This window comes from Callionymus lyra, chromosome 16 (assembly GCF_982586985.1).
Source record: "Callionymus lyra chromosome 16, fCalLyr1.hap1.1, whole genome shotgun sequence".
Taxonomy (NCBI): Eukaryota; Metazoa; Chordata; class Actinopteri; order Syngnathiformes; family Callionymidae; genus Callionymus; species Callionymus lyra.
The window spans coordinates 24,304,718-24,315,922 of NC_141833.1; the positions used below are offsets into that span (position 1 = coordinate 24,304,718).

The 11,205-nt window shown below is 44.8% G+C and overlaps 1 protein-coding gene across 1 annotated transcript in view; it reads left to right on the plus strand.

Moving 5' to 3' along the window:
* Positions 1-10,026: 10,026 nt before the first annotated feature.
* crhr2 (corticotropin releasing hormone receptor 2) overlaps positions 10,027-11,205 on the plus strand; it is a 17,678-nt gene continuing 16,499 nt past the window's right edge. The window contains exons 1-2 of the mRNA XM_087810416.1: positions 10,027-10,106; positions 10,310-10,416. Coding sequence (XP_087666542.1) covers positions 10,041-10,106; positions 10,310-10,416 — 173 coding nt within the window. The 5' untranslated portion in view covers positions 10,027-10,040. The remainder of the gene's footprint in view (positions 10,107-10,309; positions 10,417-11,205) is intronic.

The window sequence follows — 11,205 nt, forward strand, 5'->3', positions numbered from 1 at the left end:
GTAGAGTTGTGGAGTAGAGTTGTGGAGTAGAGTTGTGGAGTAGAGTTGTGGAGTAGAGTTGTAGAGTAGAGTTGTGGAGTAGAGTCATGGAGTAGAGTTGTGGAGTAGAGTTGTGGAGTAGAGTTGTGGAGTAGAGTCATGGAGTAGAGTTGTGGAGTAGAGTTGTAGAGTAGAGTTGTGTGGTAGAGTCGTGGAGTAGAGTCGTGGAGTAGAGTTGTGGAGTAGAGTTGTGGAGTAGAGTCATGGAGTAGAGTTGTAGAGTAGAGTTGTGGAGTAGAGTCGTGGAGTAGAGTCGTGGATTAGAGTCGTGGAGTAGAGTCGTGGAGTAGAGTCGTAGAGTAGAGTCGTGGAGTAGAGTCATGGAGTAGAGTTGTAGAGTAGAGTTGTGGAGTAGAGTCATGGAGTAGAGTTGTAGAGTAGAGTTGTGGAGTAGAGTCATGGAGTAGAGTTGTAGAGTAGAGTTGTGGAGTAGAGTTGTGGAGTAGAGTTGTAGAGTAGAGTTGTGGAGTAGAGTCGTGGAGTAGAGTTGTGGAGTAGAGTTGTGGAGTAGAGTCATGGAGTAGAGTTGTAGAGTAGAGTTGTGGAGTAGAGTTGTGGAGTAGAGTTGTAGAGTAGAGTTGTGGAGTAGAGTCGTGGAGTAGAGTCGTAGAGTAGAGTTGTGGAGTAGAGTCATGGAGTAGAGTTGTAGAGTAGAGTTGTGGAGTAGAGTTGTGGAGTAGAGTTGTAGAGTAGAGTTGTGGAGTAGAGTCGTGGAGTAGAGTTGTGGAGTAGAGTTGTGGAGTAGAGTCATGGAGTAGAGTTGTGGAGTAGAGTTGTGGAGTAGAGTTGTGGAGTAGAGTCATGGAGTAGAGTTGTGGAGTAGAGTTGTGGAGTAGAGTTGTGGAGTAGAGTTGTGGAGTAGAGTCATGGAGTAGAGTTGTGGAGTAGAGTTGTGGAGTAGAGTTGTGGAGTAGAGTCATGGAGTAGAGTTGTGGAGTAGAGTTGTAGAGTAGAGTTGTGGAGTAGAGTCATGGAGTAGAGTTGTGGAGTAGAGTTGTGGAGTAGAGTTGTAGAGTAGAGTTGTGTGGTAGAGTCGTGGAGTAGAGTCGTGGAGTAGAGTTGTGGAGTAGAGTTGTGGAGTAGAGTCGTGGAGTAGAGTTGTGGAGTAGAGTTGTGGAGTAGAGTTGTAGAGTTGTGGAGTAGAGTTGTAGAGTAGAGTTGTGGAGTAGAGTTGTGGAGTAGAGTTGTGGAGTAGAGTTGTGGAGTAGAGTTGTAGAGTTGTGGAGTAGAGTTGTGGAGTAGAGTCGTGGAGTAGAGTCGTGGAGTAGAGTCGTGGAGTAGAGTCGTGGAGTAGAGTCGTGGAGTAGAGTCGTGGAGTAGAGTTGTAGAGTAGAGTCGTGGAGTAGAGTCGTGGAGTAGAGTCGTGGAGTAGAGTCGTGGAGTAGAGTTGTGGAGTAGAGTGGTGGAGTAGAGTCGTGGAGTAGAGTCGTGGAGTAGAGTCGTGGAGTAGAGTCGTGGAGTAGAGTTGTGGAGTAGAGTCGTGGAGTAGAGTCGTGGAGTAGAGTCGTGGAGTAGAGTCGTGGAGTAGAGTCGTGGAGTAGAGTTGTGGAGTAGAGTCGTGGAGTAGAGTGGTGGAGTAGAGTCGTAGAGTAGAGTCGTGGAGTAGAGTCGTGGAGTAGAGTCGTGGAGTAGAGTCGTGGAGTAGAGTCGTGGAGTAGAGTTGTGGAGTAGAGTCGTGGAGTAGAGTCGTGGATTAGAGTCGTGGAGTAGAGTCGTGGAGTAGAGTCGTAGAGTAGAGTCGTGGAGTAGAGTCGGAGAGTAGAGTCGTGGAGTAGAGTTGTGGAGTAGAGTTGTGGAGTAGAGTTGTGGAGTAGAGTCGTGGAGTAGAGTTGTGGAGTAGAGTCGTGGAGTAGAGTTGTGGAGTAGAGTCGTGGAGTAGAGTTGTGGAGTAGAGTCGTGGAGTAGAGTTGTGGAGTAGAGTCGTGGAGTAGAGTCGTGGATTAGAGTCGTGGAGTAGAGTCGTGGAGTAGAGTCGTAGAGTAGAGTCGTGGAGTAGAGTCGGAGAGTAGAGTCGTGGAGTAGAGTTGTGGAGTAGAGTTGTGGAGTAGAGTTGTGGAGTAGAGTCGTGGAGTAGAGTTGTGGAGTAGAGTCGTGGAGTAGAGTTGTGGAGTAGAGTCCTGGAGTAGAGTTGTGGAGTAAAGTTGTGGAGTAGAGTTGTGGAGTAGAGTCGTGGAGTAGAGTTGTGGAGTAGAGTTGTGGAGTAGAGTCGTGGAGTAGAGTCGTGGAGTAGAGTTGTGGAGTAGAGTCGTGGAGTAGAGTCGTGGAGTAGAGTTGTAGAGTAGAGTCGTGGAGTAGAGTTGTAGAGTAGAGTTGTGGAGTAGAGTTGTAGAGTAGAGTCGTGGAGTAGAGTCGTGGAGTAGAGTCGTGGAGTAGAGTTGTGGAGTAGAGTCGTGGAGTAGAGTTGTGGAGTAGAGTCGTGGAGTAGAGTTGTGGAGTAGAGTTGTGGAGTAGAGTCGTGGAGTAGAGTTGTGGAGTAGAGTCGTGGAGTAGAGTCGTGGATTAGAGTCGTGGAGTAGAGTCGTGGAGTAGAGTCGTAGAGTAGAGTCGTGGAGTAGAGTCGGAGAGTAGAGTCGTGGAGTAGAGTTGTGGAGTAGAGTTGTGGAGTAGAGTTGTGGAGTAGAGTCGTGGAGTAGAGTTGTGGAGTAGAGTCGTGGAGTAGAGTTGTGGAGTAGAGTCGTGGAGTAGAGTCGTGGAGTAGAGTCGGAGAGTAGAGTCGTGGAGTAGAGTTGTGGAGTAGAGTTGTGGAGTAGAGTTGTGGAGTAGAGTCGTGGAGTAGAGTTGTGGAGTAGAGTCGTGGAGTAGAGTCGTGGAGTAGAGTCGTGGAGTAGAGTCGTGGAGTAGAGTTGTGGAGTAGAGTTGTGGAGTAGAGTTGTGGAGTAGAGTTGTGGAGTAGAGTCGTGGAGTAGAGTCGTGGAGTAGAGTCGTGGAGTAGAGTCGTGGAGTAGAGTCGTGGAGTAGAGTCGTGGAGTAGAGTCGTGGAGTAGAGTCGTGGAGTAGAGTTGTGGAGTAGAGTTGTGGAGTAGAGTTGTGGAGTAGAGTCGTGGAGTAGAGTCGTGGAGTAGAGTCGTGGAGTAGAGTCGTGGAGTAGAGTCGTAGAGTAGAGTCGTGGAGTAGAGTCGTGGAGTAGAGTCGTGGAGTAGAGTTGTGGAGTAGAGTCGTAGAGTAGAGTCGTGGAGTAGAGTCGTGGAGTAGAGTCGTGGAGTAGAGTCGTAGAGTAGAGTCGTGGAGTAGAGTCGTGGAGTAGAGTTGTGGAGTAGAGTCGTGGAGTAGAGTCGTGGAGTAGAGTCGTGGAGTAGAGTTGTGGAGTAGAGTCGTGGAGTAGAGTCGTGGAGTAGAGTCGTGGAGTAGAGTCGTGGAGTAGAGTTGTGGAGTAGAGTCGTGGAGTAGAGTCGTGGAGTAGAGTCGTGGAGTAGAGTCGTAGAGTAGAGTCGTGGAGTAGAGTCGTGGAGTAGAGTTGTGGAGTAGAGTTGTGGAGTAGAGTCGTAGAGTAGAGTCGTAGAGTAGAGTCTGGGATTAGAGCTGCTCCTGTGACTCTAGATCTAGTTGAGTCATAAATAGAGTTTGTGTCCTCAGGTCTCTGCTCCACTTCTGAGGCCCAGTTCTGCAGGTTTAAATATCTCAGTTCAAGACGTCGAGTGTCGGTCGAGACGGCAGCGATTCAAGGTCGTGATCAGAAACACTCGAGAGATTCATCCCTCCATCCATCCATCCTTTCATGTATTCATCCATCCATCCATCCATTCATGTATTCATCCATCTATCCATCCTTTCATGTATTCATCCATCCCTCCATCCATCCATCCATTCATGTATTCATCCATCCATCCATCCTTTCATGTATTCATCCATCCCTCCATCCATCCATCCATTCATGTATTCATCCATCCATCCATCCATTCATCCATCCATCCATCCATCCATCCATCCATCCATTCATGTATTCCTCCCTCCATCCATCCATCCATTCATGTATTCATCCATCCATCCATCCATTCATGTATTCCTCCCTCTACCATCCATCCATTCATGTATTCATCCATCCATCAATCCATTCATGTATTCATCCATCCCTCCATCCATCCATTCATGTATTCATCCATCCATCCATCCATTCATGTATTCATCCATCCATCCATCCATTCATGTATTCATCCATCTATCCATCCTTTCATGTATTCATCCATCTCTCCATCCATCCATCCATTCATGTATTCATCCATCCATCCATCCTTTCATGTATTCATCCATCCCTCCATCCATCCATCCATTCATGTATTCTTCCATCCATCCATCCATTCATCCATCCATCCATCCATCCATCCATCCATCCATCCATCCATTCATGTATTCCTCCCTCCATCCATCCATCCATTCATGTATTCATCCATCCATCCATCCATTCATGTATTCCTCCCTCTACCATCCATCCATTCATGTATTCATCCATCCATCAATCCATTCATGTATTCATCCATCCATCCATCCATTCATGTATTCCTCCCTCCATCCATCCATTCATGTATTCCTCCCTCCATCCATCTTTTTATTCATCCCTCCATCCATCCATGTATTCATCCCTCCACACATTATTTATTTTGTCCATCCAAAAATAAATAACATTTTTTAATTGTTGTGGGAAACACATTAAAAGGTTTTTTTCTTTATTAATAAATAGAAATTAATCTAGTCTACAATTAATAAATATTATATATAATTATAATACAAACCAGTATTTATAGTAAAAACCATTAGGTTTAAAAATAGTGTCTTTGTTGACGCATCAGTTTGACTTCCTGAGAGCCATAAGGAAGGAAGGAAGTGATGACCATATAAGGACATCTGCCTCTTTATGCTGTTTTCACCCAAAAAACAATTATTTAAAAAATATGCAGCAACAAAACTAAATCATTCTCAGCCTTCATGTGCAAATGTGGATTAAAGATGTTCTCCTCGTGCATGAGTCACAGATGGTGAGTCCAGTTGTTTTCTCTGCACCAGTTATTTGAATTATTCCTGCTTCAGAGGATCAACGTCACAACCTGCTCTTACTGCAGCACATACTTCCTGCTCCACTTCCTCTCTTCCTGCTGCACATACTTCCTGCTCCACTTCCTCTCTTCCTGCAGCACATACTTCCTGCTCCACTTCCTCTCTTCCTGCTGCAGATACTTCCTGCTCCACTTCCTCTCTTCCTGCTGCACATACTTCCTGCCCCACTTCCTCTCTTCCTGCTGCACATACTTCCTGCTCCACTTCCTCTCTTCCTGCAGCACATACTTCCTGCCCCACTTCCTCTCTTCCTGCTGCACATACTTCCTGCCCCACTTACTCTCTTCCTGCTGCACATACTTCCTGCCCCACTTCCTCTCTTCCTGCTGCACATACTTCCTGCCCCACTTACTCTCTTCCTGCTGCACAAACTTCCTGCTCCACTTCCTCTCTTCCTGCTGCAGATACTTCCTGCTCCACTTCCTCTCTTCCTGCTGCACAAACTTCCTGCTCCACTTCCTCTCTTCCTGCTGCACAAACTTCCTGCTCCACTTCCTCTCTTCCTGCAGCACATACTTCCTGCCCCACTTCCTCTCTTCCTGCTGCACATACTTCCTGCCCCACTTCCTCTCTTCCTGCTGCACATACTTCCTGCTCCACTTCCTCTCTTCCTGCAGCACATACTTCCTGCCCCACTTCCTCTCTTCCTGCTGCACATACTTCCTGCCCCACTTACTCTCTTCCTGCTGCACATACTTCCTGCCCCACTTCCTCTCTTCCTGCTGCACATACTTCCTGCTCCACTTCCTCTCTTCCTGCTGCACATACTTCCTGCTCCACTTCCTCTCTTCCTGCTGCACATACTTCCTGCTCCACTTCCTCTCTTCCTGCTGCACATACTTCCTGCCCCACTTCCTCTCTTCCTGCTGCACATACTTCCTGCTCCACTTCCTCTCTTCCTGCAGCACAAACTTCCTGCTCCACTTCCTCTCTTCCTGCAGCACAAACTTCCTGCCCCACTTCCTCTCTTCCTGCAGCACAAACTTCCTGCTCCACTTCCTCTCTTCCTGCTGCACATACTTCCTGCTCCACTTCCTCTCTTCCTGCTGCACAAACTTCCTGCTCCACTTCCTCTCTTCCTGCTGCACAAACTTCCTGCCCCACTTCCTCTCTTCCTGCAGCACAAACTTCCTGCTCCACTTCCTCTCTTCCTGCTGCACATACTTCCTGCTCCACTTCCTCTCTTCCTGCTGCACATACTTCCTGCTCCACTTCCTCTCTTCCTACTGCACATACTTACTGCTGGACTTCCTCTCTTCGTGCTGCACAAACTTCCTGCTCCACTTCCTCTATTCCTGCTGCACAAACTTCCTGCTCCACTTCCTCTATTCCTGCTACACAAACTTCCTGCTGGACTTCCTCTCTTCCTACTGCACAAACTTCCTGTTCCACTTCCCCTTTTACTGCTGCACTTCCTTTCTTTCTGCTGCCCTTCCTCTCTTCCTGCTCCACTTCCTCTCTTCTTGCTGCACAAACTTCCTGCTCCACTTTCTCTCTTCCTGCTGCACAAACTTCCTGTTCCACTTCCTCTTTTACGGCTGCACTTCCTTTATTTCTGCTGCACTTTCTCTCTTCCTGCTCCGCTTCCTTTCTTCCTGCTGCACTTCCTCTCTTCCTGCTCCACTTCCTCTCTTCCTGCTGCACTTCCTCTCTTCCGGCTGCACATACTTCCTGCTCCACTTCATCTTTTACTGCTGCACTTTCTTTCTTTCTGTCTGCTGCACTTCCCCTCTTCCTGCTGCACTTCCTCCCTTCCTGCTGCACTTCCTCTCTTCCTGCTGCACTTCCCCTCTTCCTGCTGCACTTCCTCTCTTCCTGCTGCACTTCCTCTTTTTCTGCTGCACTTCTTCTCTTCCTGCTCCACAAATTTCCTCCGCCACTTCCTGTCTTCCTCCTCCACTTCCCCTCTTTCTGCTGCACTTATTTTCTTTCTGCTGCACTTCCTCTCTTCCTGCTGCATTTCCTCTCTTCCTGCTCCACATATTTACTCCTCCACTTCCTGTCTTCCTGCTCCAGAAACTTCCTCCTCCACTTCCTCTCTTCCTCCTCCATTTCCTCTCTTCCGGTTCCACAAACTTCCTCCTCCACTTCCTCTCTTCCTCCTCCACTTCCTCTCTTCCGGCTCCACAAACTTCCTGCTCCACTTCCTCTCTTCCAGTTTGAAAAACCCTCTTCCTGCTCCACTTCCTCTCTTCCAGTTTGAAAAACCCTCTTCCTGCTCCACTTCCTCGTCTTTCTCCACAAACTTCCTGCTCCACTTCCTCTTTTACGGCTGCACTTCCTTTATTTCTGCTGCACTTCCTCTCTTCCTGCTGCACTTTCTCTCTTCCTGCTCCGCTTCCTTTCTTCCTGCTGCACTTCCTCTCTTCCTGCTCCACTTCCTCTCTTCCGGCTGCACATACTTCCTGCTCCACTTCATCTTTTACTGCTGCACTTCCTTTCTTTCTGCTGCACTTCCCCTCTTCCTGTTGCACTTCCTCTCTTCCTGCTGAACTTCCCCTCTCCCTGCTGCACTTCCTCTCTTCCTGCTGCACTTCCTCTTTTTCTGCTGCACTTCTTCTCTTCCTGCTCCACAAATTTCCTGCGCCACTTCCTGTCTTCCTCCTCCACTTCCTCTCTTTCTGTTGCACTTCTTTTCTTTCTGCTGCACTTTCTCTCTTCCTGCTGCACTTCCTGTCTTCCTGCTCCACAAACTTCCTCCTCCACTTCCTCTCTTCCTCCTCCACTTCCTCTCTTCCGGCTCCACAAACTTCCTGCTCCACTTCCTCTCTTCCTCCTCCACTTCCTCTCTTCCGGCTCCACAAACTTCCTGCTCCACTTCCTCTCTTCCTCCTCCACTTCCTCTCTTCCGGCTCCACAAACTTCCTGCTCCACTTCCTCTCTTCCTGTTTGAAAAACCCTCTTCCTGCTCCACTTCCTCGTCCTTCTCCACAAACTTCCTGTTCACCGAACATGTCCTGGTTCTGGTTGAGCTGAGGGTTCATGTATAAACTGATAAAACCTTTTTAAATGATCCCTTTCTTTCTCTTGTATTAACTTGATTCATCAGAGACATTATTAACAGTTTGAATAATAAATGAATGTGAAACTTTAGAAACTTTAGATTCATTGAATAAACTTCATGATCGTTTCATTCACACAGTTATTCAACAAATCTTTTTCTCACAGGTTCTCGTTCTTCTGTGTAGGAAGAACTACATTTAGCTTCTTAAATACATGTTTCCTTCCACACGTTCATAACCTGCATCAGTACAACCTCCAGACCATAATATTCCAGAATCAAAGGTCATCCTGTGGTGAGACTCATGTTCGCGTCAACAGATCGAACAGAACCAAGTGTTTCCTTCACAGCCTCGACCAGTTGTTCTGCTTCTCATCCTCAATGTTTGAAAATGTTTTTTTGTCTATTTATTTTCTGATGATTGTATTTAAAATGATTTTATCATTAAAAATCAAGTTACTCAGTTAAGTTAAGTCAACGACTAGTTAAGTAAAGATAACAGGTTGTGACAGAAAATGAATGTACTTTTGATTCAATGACATTATTTGTTATATGTTTAATTCTATATAAAGTTTCTCCACAAACAAAGTTTTACTAAAACTGATACTAACTTGTTGATTCAATGCAGAGATTTTAATGGAACTTTAAGTCAATTAATGAAGTTTCATTATTTAAACACTTAAGACGACCTGCTCTTAGTTAATGTTAATCTTATTCATCTATTCTTGGTTAGTTGATAACAATGTTAGCTCGCTCATAGTTAGCTTGGTTAGTTAGTTGATAACAATGTTAGCTCGCTCATAGTTAGCTTGGTTAGTTAGTTGATAACAATGTTAGCTAGCTCATAGTTAACTTGGTTAGCTAGTAAATAACAACGTTAGCTAGCTCACAGTTAGCTTAGTTAGCTAGTTGATAACAATGTTAGCTAGCTCATAGTTAGCTTAGTTAGCTAGTTGATAACAATTTAAGCTAGCTCATAGTTAACTTGCTTAGCTAGTAAATAACAACGTTAGCTAGCTCATAGTTAGCTTAGTTAGCTAGTTGATAACAATGTTAGCTCGCTCATAGTTAGCTTAGTAAGCTAGTTGATAACATTTAAGCTAGCTCATAGTTAACTTGGTTAGCTAGTAAATAACAACGTTAGCTAGCTCATAGTTAGCTTAGTTAGCTAGTTGATAACAATGTTAGCTCGCTCATAGTTAGCTTAGTAAGCTAGTTGATAACATTTAAGCTAGCTCATAGTTAACTTGGTTAGCTAGTAAATAACAACGTTAGCTAGCTCATAGTTAGCTTAGTTAGCTAGTTGATAACAATGTTAGCTCGCTCATAGTTAGCTTAGTAAGCTAGTTGATAACAATTTAAGCTAGCTCATAGTTAACTTGGTTAGCTAGTAAATAACAACGTTAGCTAGCTCACAGTTAGCTTAGTTAGCTAGTTGATAACAATGTTAGCTAGCTCATAGTTAGCTTAGTTAGCTAGTTGATAACAATTTAAGCTAGCTCATAGTTAGCTTAGTTAGCTAGTTGATAACAATGTTAGCTAGCTCATAGTTAGCTAGTTGATAACAATTTAAGCTAGCTCATAGTTAGCTTAGTTAGCTAGTTGATAACAAGGTAAGCTAGCTAAAATTCAATATATTTGAATTCATAGTCTTTTAAATTCAATATAAATGTTGGTACAATAGAGTCTCCAGACAGAACCAACAGAGCTCAGAGCTGCTGATCAAACTCAGACGATCACTCGACGACGTGGAAGCACTAGATTCGTCCATTATTCTGTCGCTATTACACAAACTAACCCTATATGCGAAATAAATGAATTCATTTGAAAAATGCAAGATTTTTTTAATTGTTTATTCAGCAAAAACAAATCAGCCTTGAATGTAGACATGATTGTATTTGTTCATCACTCAAGGGTTTGTGTTCCTGCAGGAAGTGCGTTCAGAGAATGTATGGACAACGGCACGTGGGCGTCAAAGAGCAATTACTTGAATTGCGAACCCATTTTGGAGGAGAAGGTTAGTGTCGATCGCGGTGTCGTACCAACACGTGAACACGCGTGTGACATTAGCCGTGTTGATGTTCCACACGTTAGTGCGAGCGAACAAACAATCATGTTCCGCTCGAGGCCTGATGAACGGATCGGTGTGTTTGAAGATGTCGTTTGTCCAACAATTAATCCTCGTCCGCCGGCGGCGACTGATGCTTGTTGTCTCCGCAGAGGAAGTATCCGGTTCACTACAAGATCGCGCTGATCATCAACTACCTGGGTCACTGTATCTCTGTGGGCGCGCTCGTCGTGGCCTTCGTCCTCTTCCTGTGCTTGAGGCGAGTACGCCAATAATTCAACGCAATATCATTAACTCGCTTATGTCAGATGAAGAAAAAACTCCCCGAAGCTCTTAAGATATGAGTCGCAGTCGAGTTCATCGTAAATCGAGCACGAGATGTGACTGAAAAGAAGTCGTTACTGAAGGAAGCTTTGGCTTTTCGATCGTCAAGGACAAACATTTTCACTGGAATCCTTCAAAAAACACAAGGATTCACCTTTAAAGCATCATAACAAACACGTTTTGATATACAATATGAATGTTTTAATACAATAATAGGAATTATTTTAAAGAGAATTGAGAATCTGATTTTCAAAATAAACAAAATAGTTGACCTCGGTCTGTTAGCTGAGGCTAATACTACTACTATTGTTTTTTAAATACGTTTAAAAAGTAGTTACATTACTACGACATTATGTTCTGTTGAGCTAAACCTGCTCATGAAAATATGTAAACAAGTGTTTTTATTCCGTGACCTTTCATCAAAGTGCAGGATGCTAACAGCTAACAGCTAAATGACAACAGTTATAATGAATGGAACCAAAACTGTCGAAGACATTTGTTTGTATTTATTAAGGAGAAAAAACGATGTATTTGTTTGAGAAGCTGAACTTTAATTTTTGAAAAAGTAGGAGCTAACGTGAGTTTGTTTGCTAACCATAGCCTGAGCACAACTAGCTTCAATGTTAGCACAGATGCTAACAACATTTTTAGAGCCGTATATCTTTGTTTCAATGATGGAATCAAATCACACCTTCATCCATGAGCGTCTGTGAAGACGAACCTC